General features: G+C 42.4%; 1 protein-coding gene across 1 annotated transcript in view; it reads left to right on the plus strand.

Moving 5' to 3' along the window:
- The window catches only part of wnt4 (wingless-type MMTV integration site family, member 4), a 31,949-nt gene extending 13,338 nt beyond the window's left edge, over nucleotides 1-18,611 (plus strand). The window contains exons 2-6 of the mRNA XM_033625751.2: nucleotides 12,819-12,900; nucleotides 13,751-13,904; nucleotides 14,306-14,437; nucleotides 14,806-14,948; nucleotides 16,642-18,611. Of these exons, the coding sequence (XP_033481642.1) occupies nucleotides 12,819-12,900; nucleotides 13,751-13,904; nucleotides 14,306-14,437; nucleotides 14,806-14,948; nucleotides 16,642-17,112 (982 nt within the window). The 3' untranslated portion in view covers nucleotides 17,113-18,611. The remainder of the gene's footprint in view (nucleotides 1-12,818; nucleotides 12,901-13,750; nucleotides 13,905-14,305; nucleotides 14,438-14,805; nucleotides 14,949-16,641) is intronic.
- Nucleotides 18,612-19,183: the final 572 nt, after the last annotated feature.

Raw genomic sequence — 19,183 nt, forward strand, 5'->3', positions numbered from 1 at the left:
TTGAGTTGAAAACTAAAATTGTCAGTTCATCCAAATTTAAAATAGTATGTTAGACTCTGTCCCTCCAAATGCTCTGCCTTTACTGAATCTTCCCCCTTTCATATTATCCATGCTCTCTCTTCAAGCAACCCTTTGACTTCAAATAGGCAATGATTAAAACAAATTCTCCGACGTACGTCCTTCCGTAGATTTACAAAAACTAAAGATATATTTCTAATCTTCCATTTCTTTTAAAGTGACTTGACATCTCAATGACACTTTAAGCCAACGTTGGCCTCTCTTACCACCTTTCACCTCACGCTTTGGTTATTTCAATGTCAAAACATAGGCAGCTGTTTATAGCAATGCTCAGACTGTATACATAAACAAGTGACTAATGAAGAAAGTCGAAGTTCTAGCAAACTGAGATATTTATCTCAGGAGTCGGTGGAGATTAAAACATAGCTAACAGGTGTTAGATTGGTCAAGTGATCAAACCCCAATGGGATGATGCTGTTGTTGTGTGTCTGTTGTTGAAGTAGAAAGTTGTAGAGTGTAACTTAATAATCAACTAAATCCCAAGAAAAATGTCGGTTTGGCATATTTTGCACGCCACAGATATGTTACATTAGTACGTTATCACGTAGCCCATACATTGAAGCTTCATGTTGAAATTTCACATTTCAACAATATTGTGGTTAAATGTGTGATTAGGTTTAGGCAGAAAAATCCACTTGTTAATGGTTAAGAAAGATCATGTTTTGGCTCGAAATACCTGGTTTGGGCGCACAATCCTGGCAGGTAAAGCAGCAATGTCTCGATAAAGACTTGTGGAAGCTGATTACTGTGGAGATCCTCTAACTTCTCCTCTGGTGTCCTTATCAGAATCCTTAAATTACAGTTTTTCCAGTACTTTGGCTTATGAATAAGTACCTGAAAGGTTAATGACATGAATGCATGTTAGCATACCATTGTCAGCATTAAGCACCACTTTGCCTCGCAGAGCTGCTACTTTGCCTCTGCATGGCTGTACTCTACAATAAATGTTGGCATTCTATGTTTCTGCAAACTGTGGATATGTTACATTTGTACATTGTTATGTAGCAGGTATGTTGAATCTTTCAACAATGCTGTGGTTAATGTGTGGTTAGGTTTAGGCACAAAAACCACTTGATCATGGTTAGGAAGTTTTGGCTTGAAATACCTGGTTTCGGGGGCACAGTCCCAGCAGGAAACACATAGTGATGGAACCCTAAAAAACACCTATGTTAGGTGGCTAAAAGCCACAGTCTTTGGGTTAGGGTTAGGTTCATTTGTTGGTCTTCAACCGTGATTTGCAGCTTGGCAGCCATCTCGCCTCGGTGACATGCCATCCACCATCCCCTCCACCTCAGCTCATATCAGCTCATATACTATGTCACTGTAGAAACATGTATGAAACATACAACTGTAGCGTATCCATGTTTTGCAGAAATGTACTGAGACTCTTGTAGGAAAATTGGTTGCAGTGACAAGATGCCTAAATTTTAATGTCTAGTTGTTGTCTAGTACATACTCATTTAACAGAAAAAGAAAATGAGAAAACGTTTCAGCTTTTCAGAAAACTAAAGAAACTCTAAATGATTAAAAACATCAAAAACTAAAAAGTAGTATAAAGAGTCCGTTTCAGGAGGCAGGTTGGGATGGTGGATGGGCCAAACAAGCACAGGACTTTCCCCAGGAGACTGGTGTTCAGAACCATGTGAAACCAAGTGAACTTTGAGTTATTTTAAGGTACATCATCTCCATGTTTGTTTTCCTAAACATAACCTATGTCACTTTACATTAATTACATAACTTCAGTCGTAGAGCACTAATTTGTTAGATATCATATGAATAATTGTATGAAGATACATTGCTCTGTCAGGTAGGGAGAGGAACAGAAAATGCAGGAAAGCTGTTGTGTAGCAGGTTAAATAAGGCTTTTATGCAGAGATCTGACGCATATAAGATAAGTTAATATTATGCTGGTGATAGTCACTTCTAACGTTAGCTTGAGTGGGGGGCTGCTGCAGTACACTCATGCACTTAGCAGCATCTAAATGTCAGCCTTTAGATGAAACAATTGGCAAGTAACAGGTTGTTTATTTACAAACAACACAACCCTTCAATATCTGGTGATTCAATCAAATATGTATAAATGTTTGGATAAGCAATATCCAGCCACTGTGTTGGATCACTGTTCCACATGGATTGGGGGAAGACTGAAGGGACAAGGTGGCGATCAACTTTAATTTGTTATGGTATCGCAAACGTTCAGCTACATGCAAGGTCCCTAAATAATAATAAGACATGTCCATAGATCAAACAGTTGTTAAACAAGATATGCATGTGCTGGTCTGGTGGTCAGCTAGCTAATGAGCTGACTTACACAAAACCTGGTCTCAGGTACACAGCACAGGACACAGCTTCAGCCAAGTCCTGCATTTAGAAACAATCAGCTGTTCACAGCTCTTCTTTCCTAAGAGCTACAGACCGCCAGCATGGCTGCACGAGTGTTTGTTACATCATCTGAAAGACCTTCATGGACAGAAACAAGACAATAGAAAACACCACAAGGAATCACTGGACAGTTAAACAGGCTGAAGATGACGCTTGGATGAGGCTGGTATGCATGAACATTATACTGACACACACACTAATTGATTCCTAACCTTCAGGGGCCACGGCACTAACACCAGGCAGGAGGTTAATTTCATGGCTTTTATTGCCACTTTTCCCAAATGTGTGTAAAAGAGAGAGAGAGAGAGAGAGTGTGTGTGTGTGTGTGTGTGTGTGTGTGTGTGTGTGTGTGTGTGAGGGTTGTGGTGTTGGCAGAGCATGTTATTTTTAGGGGGAAATGAGCTCTAGTGGAGCCAGCAGCATATAAATACACCCAGACACACACATGGGCACACACACAACACACACACAACACACACACGCACACACACCTTTAGCTGCTCAGTGACTGTGTTAACTGAACTCATCAGATGTTTTTCACTCTCACCTCTTTCCTCTCTGACCACTTTACTGTCTCTCTGCTTTGCTTACACTTTTCTTTCATTCTTTAAATGATTTCCTCTGTCTGTCTCCTCACATCCTGCCTTCCTTCTTCACTTCTATTCTTTCCTCTCAAGGTCTTCAACCAACGTTTATTTAATTTGTCACTCAATACATAAGAGAATGGCTTTTGAGTATTATGACGTAAATTAGACCTACGTAGTCCTTCAACCCACACACCCACTCATAAAAACATCCACCACCCTTAGACTCCTGAACAATCTACTGCATGGCAGCAGTGCTTTCTTTTTTCACTTGATGGGTTTTATTCCTCTCTGAGATACCCATCATGTGAGAAAGGTTGTTTTATTTTTATTTCTTTACTTTTTTTCTGTCTCATGAGAAAGAATTACAGATTGCATATTACTTGGGCAAATACAGGCTCTTCCAAAGGCTTTGCATTGAGTATTTCAAAGCAAGGTTTATTTTAAGATCTTTAAGATCCACTTTAAGATTTTTGGATCACTATATTGTTAGTATTTGATGTCAATATTTTATGTGTAATATGAGATAAACAACAAGCCTTCAGTAGGTAGGTCACCATTCACATAAAACCATGGTCTGCAACCTATAAACAGACCTCTGAAATAGTACTATTCTATGATCCTCAGGTTATTTTCAGTGACAACAGTGTTGACTATGTTTTATTTTTTGAATTATTCAAGTATGCACAACACCTACACAGTAGTCAGGTATGGTTAGGGGTAGACAAAGCAAGCCACTTGGTTAATGATGCAGAAGGACCAAGGTCGTGGAAAAGTTTAGGAAAAGTGACTCCTGATATGAGACAAGATGCAGCTGCAGGTGTTCAAGGCATGTGCACGTAGACCAAGAGCCTTGCAAGGAAGCTTACCCTCGTAAAGGTTGTGTTGTACTAAAAGGTGTTATTGTGTCCACCCCATTTATATCAGTCAGGGTCAAGCTAAATAACAACAACACCTCTCTTTATAATGTAGCCTAGTACAGCTCAGGAGCACCTTGATCCTCCAAAATAAATTGAATCAACACCTCTCTAAAACTGTTTCAACACTGAACGTTAAAACAACATTTCCAAGTGTTAATCACATGTTTAAAACTGTAGCTGTTAGTAGGTTAAACTCTCCAATGCTCATACATTGTGGGAGTCACTGGCAAACAATCTATTCTGTTGTCACGGTAGACAGATGTGTCCACATGTCAGACATATATTTTTAGGGAGAAAATAACCCTAACCCTTAAAAATATCAAAGATAGTTAGAAGTATGTGATGCATGTGCTAAGATAGTGATTTAGACACAGGTCAGAGGTCAGCTTTACCATGTCTTCTTCAAGGACAGCTCAGCAAGGTTCAGGGAGGTTCAGAGGTCAATTTAAGGCTAAGGTGGGTCAGAATCAACTTTTTTTTTTCTTTGAAAGTGTTGGACTTTTTCCCTTGGAAATAACTTGAATTCTGGTGTCAGCTTTTCTTAGACGTGTGCACTGATGTCCAACAAGCCCTCACTGATTGGCATTATATGGATTTGCTGACATTACTCAGATGTGTTGCCTGCATGTACGCTGGTTTCTAGAAATGCATATCTTAAGTGTTAAGACAAAAATTCCAGATTCAAGCTTAGATGTCAGATGAATATGTCTGTCATTGTGGAGTAATCCAATGGACATTGGTCTGATACTACTACATCTACACACATACATTTAAAGACCTGTTTCATCTATCTGTTTCACGCACATAACCAGTGCATCATGCAATCAACAGGTGTTTGCTCAAGAATAATTTGAAGAGACACATGATACAACATTGGCTGTTCAGAACAGTCTGATCGTCTGAAGCCATCAGGAGAGCCACAGAAGGTTCAGCAGGTAGGAGGGCGAGCTGAGTGATGTACTGTGGCTCAGTAAGTGGCTGAAGTTAAAGTGAGAGGATAGTGCCCTCTACAGGTCACTGTGTGTTTTACATACTGAAGGTGACCACTGCGGAGGGGACAGGGAAGGTTAGCTCAGGTCACATTTGTCTTTACGAGCAGGACAAATCTCTGCTGCCTGCTGACTCTCTACTTGCACTACTAAATGTGACATTTTCTGAGTCATTTACTTTACTGGTGTAAAACTACCAAAGAACATTGCCAATGCATCAAGTCAAACAAAAATCTGACTTGTTGCAGGGTTGCTTGCAGGTCTGTTGGCTCATTTGAAAGCTGTGCACAGTGCCTCAGTAGAAAAGACATTTCTTAGACTCTTTCTTGCAGCTCTCCTCCTTGCATTTCCCATCCATGCTATATTTACCTGTCGCTGTGTACCTCTGCTGTGTGCTTAGTGCTGGAAAGGCAAACATGAGGATATTTTCATATAAATACACATTAGAGGTGATGGAGGCACAGAGAGTGTGCTACAGTTTGGGGGCATTTGTGTCACTTTGAGTGTGTGCATGTGTGTGTGTGTGCAAGAATGCTGAGAAGTTTGCTGAAGCACACTGCTGTCATGCAGATGTGTCCAGCCTGTGTATCCTCTCCCTCCCCTGAATTTCTCTCTTCTCTGCTGCCCATACTTTCTCTTCATTTCAGCCCTTAGTTTTGCTGACTTTATATGTGATAAAAATATTTTGTCTAGCCAATGGATTCAATGTGATTCTTTGTTGCTTGACTCAACCTTTACTTGGTATTCATGACTTAAGACTTGACTTAGACTTGAGACAGATAACAGAAGGACTTGACTTTTTTAAATTGAATATTAGCATTTAGAAGTTAGTTTGTTTGTTTTTTAATTCATGACTGGGTGATTTCTAGTGCAATAAAGTGCACACCTGGAAACTTATTAGGATGTGGCAGAGAAGCAGAGGCCAACAAATGCTACCATGGAAGGAACTAATCCAAAAATAAGAAAATCTGGATTAGCGGTATGCAGACCAGCAGCTCAAAAATCAGCCCCACGACAACCAGAACATCCAACTTCATTCATCTCTTCAAAACCCACAAAGAAAGGGCTGTGAATGTGTCTTTTTAGCTAACTTATCAGCTCATTGGTTGGTCAAACGTTAGCTTCCCCAGAATAACATGACTTGATTTGTCTTGCTTTATTTATTCGACTTTACTTATGTGATTCTCACCAAAGTAACTTGAGACTTGAAGGTCAAGACTTGCTTGTGACTTGCACATTTGTGACTTGCTCCCACCTCTGCTATCAATCTTCTCATCTGACTCTCTGCAAGAAAACAATAAATGTAATTCCCAAAATTCAGGACCTGGACCTTTTGTAACAATTTATGTAACAATAAATGTCGACTCAAAGGTCCACTTACCAGCTTTTAGCTGCATCTCATGGTCTTCATTCAGAATGAAGCTCTTATATATTGATTCATTATTAAAATGACATATCAATTTGCTGTTGATCAGCTAATCGTCGAATGATCTTTTCTGCACTACAGAGAAAGTATTCCTTCAATAACAGAAGCTTTGTCTGTCATTGAAATGAACTGTGGTAATGCATGTTTATAAAGCATAAAAGTGGTTCAGAATGGATTTCTGTGTGGTATTCTCCATTTTTATGTTATCCTTTATTTCCTGTCTCCAGATAACAACCTGCGTCATAAATGTCTCCTCTGTTTAGAATTATCTCTTCTTTTCAGTTTCAGCCTCCCATGAGGCCGTGGGGGGCTCTGGGTGGGAGGTATGGAGCATTCCACCTGGACTGTGGTGCGTTCGCGTGTTTGTGTTGCATTACACATCGCAGCCTTCACAACACCACTGGCTCCACTGGGCTTAGGCCCCTGGGATTTAAGCACGCAACCACCAGAGGCCAGAGAGACAGAAAGGAAAGAGGGAGTGGAATGAGGATGAGATGTGGGATGATGGTGTGTGTGTGTGTCTGTGTGTGTTGCTCTGTCCTTCTGTGGGTCTGTCTCCTTGTTGAGGCGTTTTGTTAACCTTGTCTGTGGGAAGCAGAGGGTACACACAGCAGATAAAGTGAGACAGGGCTGAATAGACTCACACACATTCGCCCAAGGCCTTTGTTGAACTATTCCCACACGTGTAAACATATTCACACACACATATCCAGAAAATTACCTGAATAACAGCTTATCCAGTGTTTATTAAATGTTTCCAGGGTGAATGTCAGGTCAGCGCGATGCCATCCAGCTGTTTGTGTCATTGTGAGTGTGGCGCTGCCCATCAGACAGGCAGCGTGTTGTTGTTGAATGTGTTTTCTCCATGGGTTGTTTTTATCGCTGTCTGATGGTCTCCCAGCTGGATGCCTCGACCCAAACGTAGCGCGCTGCCCAAGGCTCCGCTAAACAACAAAGAGGGATCAAACGCCGCACATGGCTTTGATGAAAACCTCGCTTCTGCAATTGAGCAAATCAGAGCGGGGCAGAGCTGAGCTGGACTCCATCCACATGGGCGGAGGGGGGGCAGGACCTGTAGATTTGGAAAGAGAAATAAACTGACAGTGGGCTCCAGGACAGACATGGAGTTTACGTACCCCCAACAGCTTCGATTTACTCCAGCTCCCTTCAGAAATTTTGAAATGATCAGGTCTTCTTACCACTGTAATCTCCCGCATTTCAGTGTCCAGTGATGAAATTGTTGTTAATAACTTTTCATATTTTAGTTGAAGCCCTTCTGTTCCTTCAAGCCATTGTGTGTAACTTTGAAAAGAATAAATACCCCTTTCCTCCTCTTACAAATCAAAATTGAATCAATAAACAATAAAACACTTCTTTGCTCAGTTGGTCTGGTATGTCCAGTAGCTTATGGTGTTTGCAAATTTATGATAAGATTAGATATTGCACTGACATTACTGAGTCTGCTGGCTATATTTAAGCTTGTCACAGGAAAATACTTAATCACAAGGCACAAATATGAACCCTTCAAGGGCTTCTGTCCTGTTTGCAATTGCACCGTGAATAAGAACACTGAAGTGATGTACTGTAAGCTGGATGGCAGATGGTATAGCGATGTCACTTTCACTTTGACGCGTCAAAAATCAAGTTATATTTCTGCCGCTACATTTATGCTACGAAAAGTCTGGATTTTACTGTCGGTCCATTTTGTCCATGTGTTCTTCCATTTTTTCATTACAAACTGTTATTTGTGTTTCGAGCTGCATTGGCTGTGTTTGACCAATCACCGTACACATACATCACTCATGGTTCCTCCTGTGCTGGGAGACTACCTACTCTGACAGAGGAGCTAAAAGAGTCCTCTAAGAACTAACGCCGGATTTCCACTGGATGCGTGTCCGTTGCAGAACGGCAGCGCTGGTTATTCGCTGCATGCTCCGCCGTCTGTCAATACCCACCGGCTGCGTTTGCTGTGCGGTGCGGTGCAGCTCCGCCGGAAGACATCTCGGTGCACTGCCATGATTAATATCTCCTCGTCCATGGTGTTCACGGGGTGAAATGACATCTGAAAACCTCTGACCTGTTGACTTCAGGCCTGCCTCTGCCCATTATGTAGTTTTTAAGGTGTAGTGCAGGGAAATATGATCCGCCGTGAACACTGTGTACTTATTTTGAAAATTAACCGGATGTTTTATTGTGTTTCTGTGCACGACTTCCTGCCCCGCACGATCTGCTCTGTGCTGAATTGCTGCGTTGTGCTCCAGCGTCTGGCAAAAATAGAAGTCCTGCGTATCTGTTGCGGAGGGCTCCGGAGTGCCACAGCTGTGACAGAGCCGGAACGCAGCACAGCCGCAGCTGGTGGAAACACACACATTGACTAGAATGGAATCCTATCGGCTCCGCTGCCGTGCCGGAGCGCAGACGCAACCAACACGCATCTGGTGGAAATTGGCCTTAAGATTCTTTCTAGCTCTTACAGTGCAAACACAGCAAGAAGTGAGGTTCTCAGACCTATGAGAAACTTACTCTGTTCTGAAAACGCCTAATTAATCTACTGTTAATATAGTAATATTGATTAGAGCAGCTTTAAAGAAAGTGTTGGGGGTTCATGACATAAAAGCGTTGGACACACTCTGATAGAGGATGGGGGCCTTGGTGGAGCTCCTGAGGAAAGTGTCCACCTTATGAGAGAGTGAGGTCACCCCTGAGGGCAGATGTGAGCGGATGTGGCTGAGATGTGGTGGAGTGGCAGACAGCGAGGTTATCACAGCGATGAGTGCTGAATACTGATGCTGTCTGGAGCGGAAGAGAAAAAGAATATCATCAAAGAAGCAGAGAGATTATCTGAGCTGTTGAGAAGAGGAGATGAGGCAGTGAAAGCAGAGGAGGAGCTGTTTGACCTCTGGACAGATGATACACTAATTACACTACCACATTTACAAACAGTACTAAACATACTGCAGTAATGCCAAACTTGTGTTACCTCTGCTACTATCTTTTTTACCACCCAAGCTCAGGAGGGTTTGAGGGCTGACATGTAGCTAACAGCTCATGTTTGTGTAATAAAATCAATAAGGCTGTCATAAAGCCTTAAACACATTCAGCTGGTGTAAAACACTTGTAGCACAGCTTCATGTTGTGCATTATAGCTTTGTCAATAATCAGACAGCAGAATTCTCTGCAATCTGGATCTGTGCCACAGCTTGATTGAGATGGGCTAACAGGGCTTTACAGAGGTATGTGTGGTCTTGGGAACTCATAACCCAAGACTCATAAAACAAGCTTGAGAAACCTTAAGGAAAAACATGTCTACTTGTACAGAACGATAGCCTAAAAGTTAATATTGTTGGAATTTCCCTTTATTAAGGGACATTTGATATTCAAACTCTTTCCACTGTTTGGATGAGCCTGCAAATACTGTCATTTCTTCATTATAACATGATGATCACATCTATTACATTTATCGCTGTCCCTTCAACACTCTTTCATACAGCTGTAGTGCTACATTTCACAGCATGAACGGCTGTGTAGCCTGATGCAGTGTGAAATACACTGCAAAATGTATCAAGTCATGGACAGTCCAATGTAACAGGCCACTTGGATTTAATTTAGCTTATTTTTTTGTATTTTAGATGTCAGTCCATGAATTTTGCCTGTTAAACAATAGTGTGTTTTTTGTTTAAGCTTCATGAAAGGAGTAGTCCAACCATATAAGTGTGGATTTTGGGAGGGGGGAGTCGGGGACACAGGGGACATGCCTCCCTCAATATTTAGAACATGTGCATTTGCCCCTTTTTTATTGACAACAATACATTTCCACCATAAATTGGTGCATTAAAAATCGCCAGAATGTTGAATGGAATGGAAATTAGGTGTCTGATGCTCAGAATTTCCTGGCGGAGGACCCTCAAACCTTCTGCTTCATATGTGCCCCCCACCCTCAATGTTGAAACAAAACTTAAAAAATCTTAAAGACGCTGTATGTAAGAATGTGGCCAAAACAGTTACTGCACTCAAATTCAAAATACTGCCGCGAGTCGTGTCCGCCCCCCCCCTCCCCTACAGATTCGAGGTTGCTGCTCTGTGCTGAATTGCTGCGTTGTGCTCCGGTGTCTGGCAAAAATAGAAGTCCTGCGTATCTGTTGCGGAGGGCTCCGGAGTGCCGCAGCAGAGACGGAGCCGGAACGCACCACAGCGCAGCCGGTGGAAACACACACATTGACTAGAACTGAATCCTAGACGCAACCAACACGCATCTGGTGGAAATTGGGGGTGATTTGTTTGCCCACGGGCGGCTGCCGTGGCAGGGCCGCGTCGCCGCGTCCTTGATCTTCGGTTTTCCAGCGGGCCGTTAAAGCACGTCCGGCTTCTCTGCCGCTTCTGCCGGGATACAGCTGAGGAGGAGCCGGCTGCTAATGCTATGTACCGGGACACTGCTAATGCTGCTTGCCGTGCTGCTAACATTTGTTTCTCAAAAACATCAGTCGGGTCGATGACCCGCCTGCACATGGGCTACAATGTATGATCGAAAATGAGTAACAGTTGAAAGTATTCGAAATGTCCATCCCCGTCTAGCTATGATGCTAGTTAGCCAACTTTGGCTAAAGCGGACATGTCGAGGAGAAGAGTAGCCACTTCGACATCCGATTTCAAATACTTCTCCGCTTTCAACTGTCTCCACCGATCAAAAGCATCTCCTATATAGACCCTCGCTTTGCCTCGAGTTTTGTCTTGGCGTTTTTTGGGAATCATAACGAGGTTGTTTGGGTTTAGTCACACTGTTAGCCATTGTAGCTCAGTCGTAACTGTAACTGATGCTGAGACTCTACTGACTGCGTGACTGGTAGACGGCGGTGGGTGGTGCAACAGGCCAAAACACAAATTCAAAACATAAACATGATTTGCAGACCGTAAAATGTTTTTTTAAATGCGAATATTCTGGCTGTACTATTGTTGTCGGTGAGATCAGTATGTTATATGAACATTATTCCTTAGTCTCTGTGACATATTAGGAGGATTTTACGACTATTTGCTTTAGATGTCTTACATATAGCTCCTTTAATTAATTCAATTTGCATGCACCTGTTTAAGTAGTTCCAACTCTGGCCTCTTAAAGTATATCCTATGAGTCTTTTATAATCTGACAAACTCAATTTGTTTAGGACAACTAATATGATTTGCCTTGACCTCGAAAAACTTATTATTATTATAATATTAATCTAAAAGTTGTGTTGATATTTAGGGATCAAACTATTTCATTTAAGATACTCTAACTTATTTACTTTAATTCCATCCTACTCACTGATTTTGACAACATCTTGAAATAAGTTGTCAACTGACTAAATTACATTAATAAAACTAACGTAATTTTTTATGGTGAAAAACTTCCTTTTTTAAGCGCTATCCATGAACCCCATGGATCATTTTTTAGCGTGCATCTTGTCGCACCATCCACCATCCTCTTCACCTCCTGTTGACAAAGCTAGCTTATATATTACATCACTTTAGAAACACTGAATTGAAATGTAATATTTTCATGGTTTGCACAATGTACAATTCCAAAATTCTCTTCTGGCGACTGGGCTGCTTTACAGTGTGGATAAACTTGTTGGAAGAGTTTCGTAGAATCAAGAGTGATGCATGTTTTTGTGCCATGGTTGAAGATAAAATATGTCTTTCAAAGCTCTGAGTGTGTTACATGATACTGGTAGAGAATTTAGAAGTGAGGAGTTATGTCATGTCATCTGGAAAACTTTCCATTGTTTGAAAAAAAAACAAAACCAAGATTTTTAGACTCAACATGTGCTTAAGTGAGTACACGATGAGAAGTGTAGACAGTACATAATCAGGGCTGCTCCCTCTGTGGCAGTCTCACTGCCAGCTTATGAGAAAGCCTATTTCTGTACGGTGCAGCTGGGACTGGAGATATGAGACTGGAGTGAGGTGAGGTGGATGTGTGAGGGTCAGGGCATCCAGACCGATGCCATTTTCTCACACATCTTAGGTTGTGTGTGTGTGTGTGTGTGTGTGTGTGTGCAGTATATCGCTCTGACCTGTCTGGCCTGGAGGTGGTGTGCGTGATAAGCCACTTTCCCTCCTCTCAGAGACCTTACAACCAGACTTTTATCCAAAACATTCCCACAACGTCATGGGAACCAATCCTCTGTACACAAGCTCTGCTTCTCTGAACAGTGTCGTCAAGTCATCCCTGGTTTAAAAGGGAGCATTATCTGTAACAACTGTACCAAAGTGGCACTACGGTGGAGACAATATGCAGTCTGTGTCTTACTTGTGTCTCACCTTGTGCCATCAGATTGGTACTTTTAAATTCCTTTCCTTTCTTTAAATTCCCTTTTCTGAATGTTTCTTTGCATCCTCCAGGTACTTTCAGGTCTACTAAAGAAATGTACACTAATATACACTGTGTATCTTATTCCATCAGGTACCTGGCCAAGCTGTCCTCAGTAGGAAGCATCAGGGATGAGGAAACGTGCGAGAGATTACGAGGCCTCATCCAGAGACAGGTACATACCTTTTCTGGCTGTTGTCATTGTATGTATACTTACAAAATGTATTGCATCATTATTTGTACATCACGTGACAAATGCTCCGTTGGAAATAAAAAAAGAAGTAGTTAAGAGTGAAAGTCTGTGTAAAGAGGCAGGTTGGGGTGGTGGAATGGTCAAACAAACACTGAACTTTCCCCCAGGAGACCAGTGTTTGTGTCCTGGGTGAAACCAATTGAACTTTGATTTATTTTAAGGTACGTTATCATGTTACTCAGTCCCTCAAGGATGTCGTAAAATTGCAATCACAGTAAGAGTATAATTAGTTGCATGATATGTATGAATTTACATTTCCAAAGCCATGCCTCAGTGTGGGAAGAAAAATGCATTACAAATGTGCTGGTGTTACATTTGTAGTGGTTCTCCTATGAAACCACTGTCTGTCCTCGGGTGCTTCTTAATTACAGTTTGAATGTGGATTGTGATATGGAATCATATATTTATTGTTGTTGTAAATTTATTGTATTTCTACAATTGGCTACGCTTTGTCACTGTTGAACTTTCCTACCATCTACCAGATTTTAGAGATTCGGCATTTATTCCGCCAAAACCAAAGGCCATATCTCACAGTGTTAACGAAGCTGAAAAATAATTTGAGTATCCGCCCCATGATTCAGAATTTGCCCCAAAGTTTAATGAGTTCTCTCTTGGTTCATGCAACAACCTTCCACCAGGTTTCATGAACACTGGTCTAGCACTTACTCCTTACTCCTGCTGACAACTAGACAAACATTGGTGGAGATCATGAGAAAGTAAAGCATTTTAGTGTGTCTGTGGCTGATGTAGCTCCTGTGTGTTTCTGCTCCAGGTTCAGATCTGTAAGCGCAGTGTGGAGGTGATGGATGCGGTGCGCCGTGGAGCACAGCTGGCTATAGATGAGTGTCAGTTCCAGTTTCGCAACCGTCGATGGAACTGCTCCACTCTGGAGACCATGCCTGTGTTTGGCAAAGTGGTCACCCAGGGTAAGATTAGACACTGTAGCAAGTCTTGTCATCAAGAAAAAGATACTGATATGTCAGACAGCACCAAAGCTGACTGACGCTAAAACAGATTTTCTACCTGCGAGCATGTCCAAACCCTAAACTATATATATACTTTGATATCACTCAGAACTGTTTCAAAAACTGATTTGATGTGGATTATCCCATTTCATTTTAAAATATTGTGACATTTTTAAGCTGCTTTCCATGTGTGTTGGCTCAACCAGCTCCTGCATGTGAACATCTTGGCTCCTTCACTTAGACTTTAATACACTCTTTATCTGGAGATGTTGTTTTGCCATTCAAAATGACGAGCTCTTTTCAGCTGCATAATGAAACAATGTGACAGTGTGTGTATGTGGGTCTCTGTGTTTGTGTGTTAGGCACCCGTGAGGCAGCCTTTGTGTATGCCATCTCAGCAGCCAGTGTGGCGTTTGCGGTCACAAGGGCCTGCAGCAGCGGAGAGCTGGAAAAATGTGGCTGTGACCACAATGTACATGGAGTCAGTCCAGAGGGTAAGTCTCCCTCTCTCTTTCACACAAACACACACACACATGCAGAGAAAACAGAAGGACCGACGCATCCAATACATTTTAATGCAATAATATGAAAAGACTAAATAATGTGACATTTTAAATACTTATTTTATTTTGAAAAGGCCGGACTGATATAATTGGTTGCATATTAATTATTCCAGTTAAACTCAGTGTGTACAGACAGATCTTTTACAATATCAATATCATGTATTGCTACAATGAACCATCAGTACAGAGGAACTGAAAAGAGGCTGCACATTAGTGTAGTGTTTATGTGATGTTTAAAGTGCAATGACGGAGCCATACAGATAACCACTTCCTGCCTCTATCTTGATATACTGTCACAGGGTTCCAGTGGTCAGGCTGCAGTGATAACATTGCATATGGAGTGGCCTTTTCCCAGTCCTTCGTGGATGTGAGGGAGAGGAGTAAAGGCCAGTCCTCCAGTCGGGCTCTCATGAACCTGCACAACAACGAGGCTGGCAGGAAGGTAAAGTGTGTTTGATGTGACATGTGAATTTACAGGAAAACACTGCACTTCTTTTAGTGTGGAGCGCCCAAAGGGTCATGCTGGCATGGCATTTTTTTTCTGAAATACTTTGCATTACCTTATAATAAATTTTGCATTAACAGGCAGTGACTTTAGTATACCACTTTCACGGGCTCTGTATTTTAGTATCTAATAAAGATGCTCTCTATAGAAGAGAAAAGTTTCTGGATATTAGCTTGGTTTATTAGAAATGGTGAGGACATAGGTTGTTGTGTGCTTCCATACACAGTTGGCTGCAGCAGCAACACTGAAGAAGAATGAAAACTAAAATAGAGCTATTTAAGTCTACTGGAGATGGCACAAGCCAAGTCTCAAGTCATATGAGTCAGGTTTCAAATTATTTTGTGACAAGTCAAGTCTTTCAACAGAAGTCAGAGTTAAGTCTCAAGTCCTCCAAGATAAATCCAGGTCAAGCTTTATATCCTTCTAGATAAGTTGAAATCAAATTTTGAGTCATTTAAGACAAGTTGATGTCAAGTCTCAAGTCAAGGCTTACCCTATTACAGACAAATCCAGTGCAGCCATGTTTCAGGTCAATCAAGACAAATTCAAGTTATTTTTTAAGTCATTTGAGACAAGTCCAAGCCAAGTCTCAAGTTATTCAAATATGTCCAGGTCTCAGGTTATTTGAGATAAATTTAATTTAAGGTTCAAGTCATATGAGAGAAGTTCAAGGTAAGTCTCAAGTTATTCTAGACAGGCCCAGGTCAAGTCTCAAGTTATTTGAGACAAGTGCAAGTCAAGTTTCAAGTCAGTCAGATAATGTACAGATCAAGTCTTAAATTCCTCTATAGGAGCTCAATTCACATTTTGAGTACTTCCAGAGAAGTAGAGGTCAAATCCCAAGTGAAGCCTTTAACAGACACGTCCAAGTCAAGTTTCAAGTCAGTCAAAACTAATGCAAGTAATTTTCTTCATTCGAGTCAAGTTCAAGTTAAGCATCAAGTCATTTGAGACAAGTCCAAATCAAGTCTCAGATAAGGCAAGTCCAAGCCAAGTCCCAGGTCATTCAAATAAGTCCAGGTCTCCAGTTATTTGAGGCAAGTCCAAGTCAGGTCTCAACTCATATGAAAGGAGTCCAACGCAAGTTTAAAGTTATTCTGGATAGGTCCAGCTCAAGTCTCAAGTTATTAACACATGTGCAAGTCAAGTCTCAAGTTATCTGAGACAAGTCCATATCAAGTTTTATGTCACTCAGGAAAGTTACGCTTCCAGTTCCATTCCATTCAAGTCTTCTTATGTAAGACAAGTCCAGGTTAGGTTGGAAGTCAGTCAAGACAAGTGCAAGTCAGTTTTTAATTTAGTTGAGTCCATATCAAGTCTCAACGTATTTGAGACAAGTCCATTTCAAAAGACATAAACATACTAGATACAGTTTGTTTATCCTCGCAGCAGTCAAGTCAAACTCAAATCCCAGTTCTTTTTTTTATTTGTTTTGCTCTCATCATACTCAAGTCCAAGTCTCAAGTCCATAGCTCTTGTGTTTTGCTGTAGTTTTTAACTGTAAGCACAAACAGTCAGCATTTAAGAGACGTTGCTATCTACTGCAGCTATCCTTTATGGATATTATGCATTGTCATCACATTATTTCAAGTCCTCTCTGCTAACCAAAGGTTCTTTGACATCTCTGCAGGCCATCTTGTCCCACATGCGTGTGGAGTGCAAATGTCATGGTGTGTCAGGCTCCTGTGAGGTAAAAACCTGCTGGAAAGCCATGCCCCCCTTCCGCAAAGTGGGCAATGTCATCAAGGAGAAGTTTGATGGTGCAACTGAGGTGGAACAGCGCAAGGTGGGCACCACCAAAGTCCTGGTGCCTCGAAACTCCCAGTTCAAACCTCACACAGACGAAGATCTGGTCTACCTGGACCCCAGTCCAGATTTCTGCGACTATGACCCGCGCACGCCGGGTATGCTGGGCACGGTGGGCCGTCAGTGTAACAGAACCTCAAAGGCCATCGACGGCTGCGAGCTGATGTGCTGTGGCCGCGGCTTCCAGACGCAGGAGGTGGAGGTGGTGGACAGGTGCAGCTGTAAGTTCCACTGGTGCTGTTATGTCAAATGCAAACAGTGCCGCAAAATGGTGGAGATGCACACTTGCCGGTGATGGGAGGGGGGCTCAGAGGGCACTGCTGATGAACAAAACAAACGCCCCACACTCCTGCTCAATTGCTAAGGCCAGAGGGAGCAAAAAGGACACGTGGAACTCCCTCTTCTCCTGCTCGAAACCACCCCACCCTCCAACTACTGGTCACAGAAACAGACTGAGTGGCTGAGAGGTCAAATGTCATCCTATTCATTTTATGCCACCTTAATGGATATCAGTAGATTATGCATGGGATTTCCTACAAAGCTACAGAGGCAGTTTGTTTCTTCTCAAGTAGAGATCATCTTTCACTTTCTGTCTCCCTCCCTCACTCTCATATTTGCTTTGTCATTGATGCTTCTTATTTTTGTAATGTTTAACTTATTTGTTGAGACTGAGGAGATTGACGGGGGATGGACCTAGAAGGGGACAGACGAGTGGAGATAATAAAGGACAAACTGGACCCACCTGTGGGCAGATGGGTGGGGTTAAGGGGTTGGGGTGGGGTCAAGAGGAGGGTTGTTTGCCCTCTATCCTTGCTGCTGCTGCTGCTGCTTCGGGGACTCACTTCGAGTGCTGGATGTCAAAAAGGGAGACGCCGAGTCTGTCGGAGGACGGACTTGAACAACAAGGAGGAACGTGTCACAAACAGACTTTCTGTGACTTGCTTCCTGAGTGTACATGGCTGTGCTGCGCTGAGGTTCAGTTGCTGTTGAGTCATTTAATTTGCCCCCTGCAATGCCCTGATGCTGCTCCACTCACTCACTCACACACACACTCACTGTCTTTCTGTCAGAGCGAGGACGATGATGGACAGGTGAAAGCCACTGTCAGCTCCTTCCTGTCTTTTCTGTAGACCCGTAGCACTGGCAGGCGATGGGCATGAAACACACAAAACACACACATACCAAACAAACATTACTCCAAACAGACACCTGTATTTATCCACAGCTGCTACCTGCGACAGCAAACCAGAAACCTTAAATCAAAATAGTTTCCAGATCAGATATTAAATGATTGGTTAGCATTTCAGAACATTGATCTTGGCTTCCTCCTGCACCATCTGCCAAACGCTAGTTGGCTTTAATGCAAACACAAGTAAACACACAGAGACATGCATGGACCAGCAAACATACTCAGTGTAAACACACACATACACAAAGGGGTCTGCCAGAGGGTTGCCGAGCATGTTCACCATGCATGATGACTGAAGCACTTTCTCTCCAAGCGCACATAGAGCCCTCGCCCCACAGCAACCGACATCTGAACACACATTCAGTTCATTCTGTTCCTCAAACACACACACACACACACACACACACACACACACAAACATGGTTTCCCATGCCACTGTCAGGACTATTGTTGTCTTGTACCACCACCATAAAGCCAAGCTTTCCTATAATAACGTGCTATCATTATAGAGACATACTGTAGATCTGTAAAGACTTATACACTGAAGAAGACTATACTGCCTATGAATGTATGTTAATACGGAATATATGCTGTGTCAAAAATGACCGTTGTCGCTTCTTTCAAAAGATACTGCGTGTGTGTGTGTGTGTGTGTGTGTGTGTGAGAGAGAGAGAGAGAGAGAGAGAGAAAGAATGCCACCAAAACAATGTTGCCCAGAAGGAAAGACATGAGAACATGAGAGGACAGAAAGATGGAAAGTGAGAGAGAGCAGATCCTATTCCACCACCAAGCCCTGAGACACACACACACACACACACACACACACAGAGCCCTGCTGACAGACATACACATATTTCAATAAAATCGTCCATTTCCCGTGTCTTTCAGCTGCGTTATTATGTGGCCACAGTGTGCGCTGTGCAGCATTTTGTGTGTGTGTGTGTGCTCTTGTGTGAGGTACATTACACCCCGAGGTCCTTCCCTGCACCCCCGACACCTATAAACACAATTTATGCGCCATATATCATCCCATACAGTATATGAACCAGAGATAAATTGATGTGTTTCCCGCGGTGCTGGGAACCTCGTAGTCTGGTTTTGGGAAGAACCAGAGCGGCTGCTCAGGTTACAGCAACTGCCTGATTGGGTTCGGGCTGAAGAGGGAACAGAGGCAGGA

Source organism: Epinephelus lanceolatus, chromosome 1, assembly GCF_041903045.1.
Source record: "Epinephelus lanceolatus isolate andai-2023 chromosome 1, ASM4190304v1, whole genome shotgun sequence".
Lineage (NCBI taxonomy): Eukaryota > Metazoa > Chordata > Actinopteri > Perciformes > Serranidae > Epinephelus > Epinephelus lanceolatus.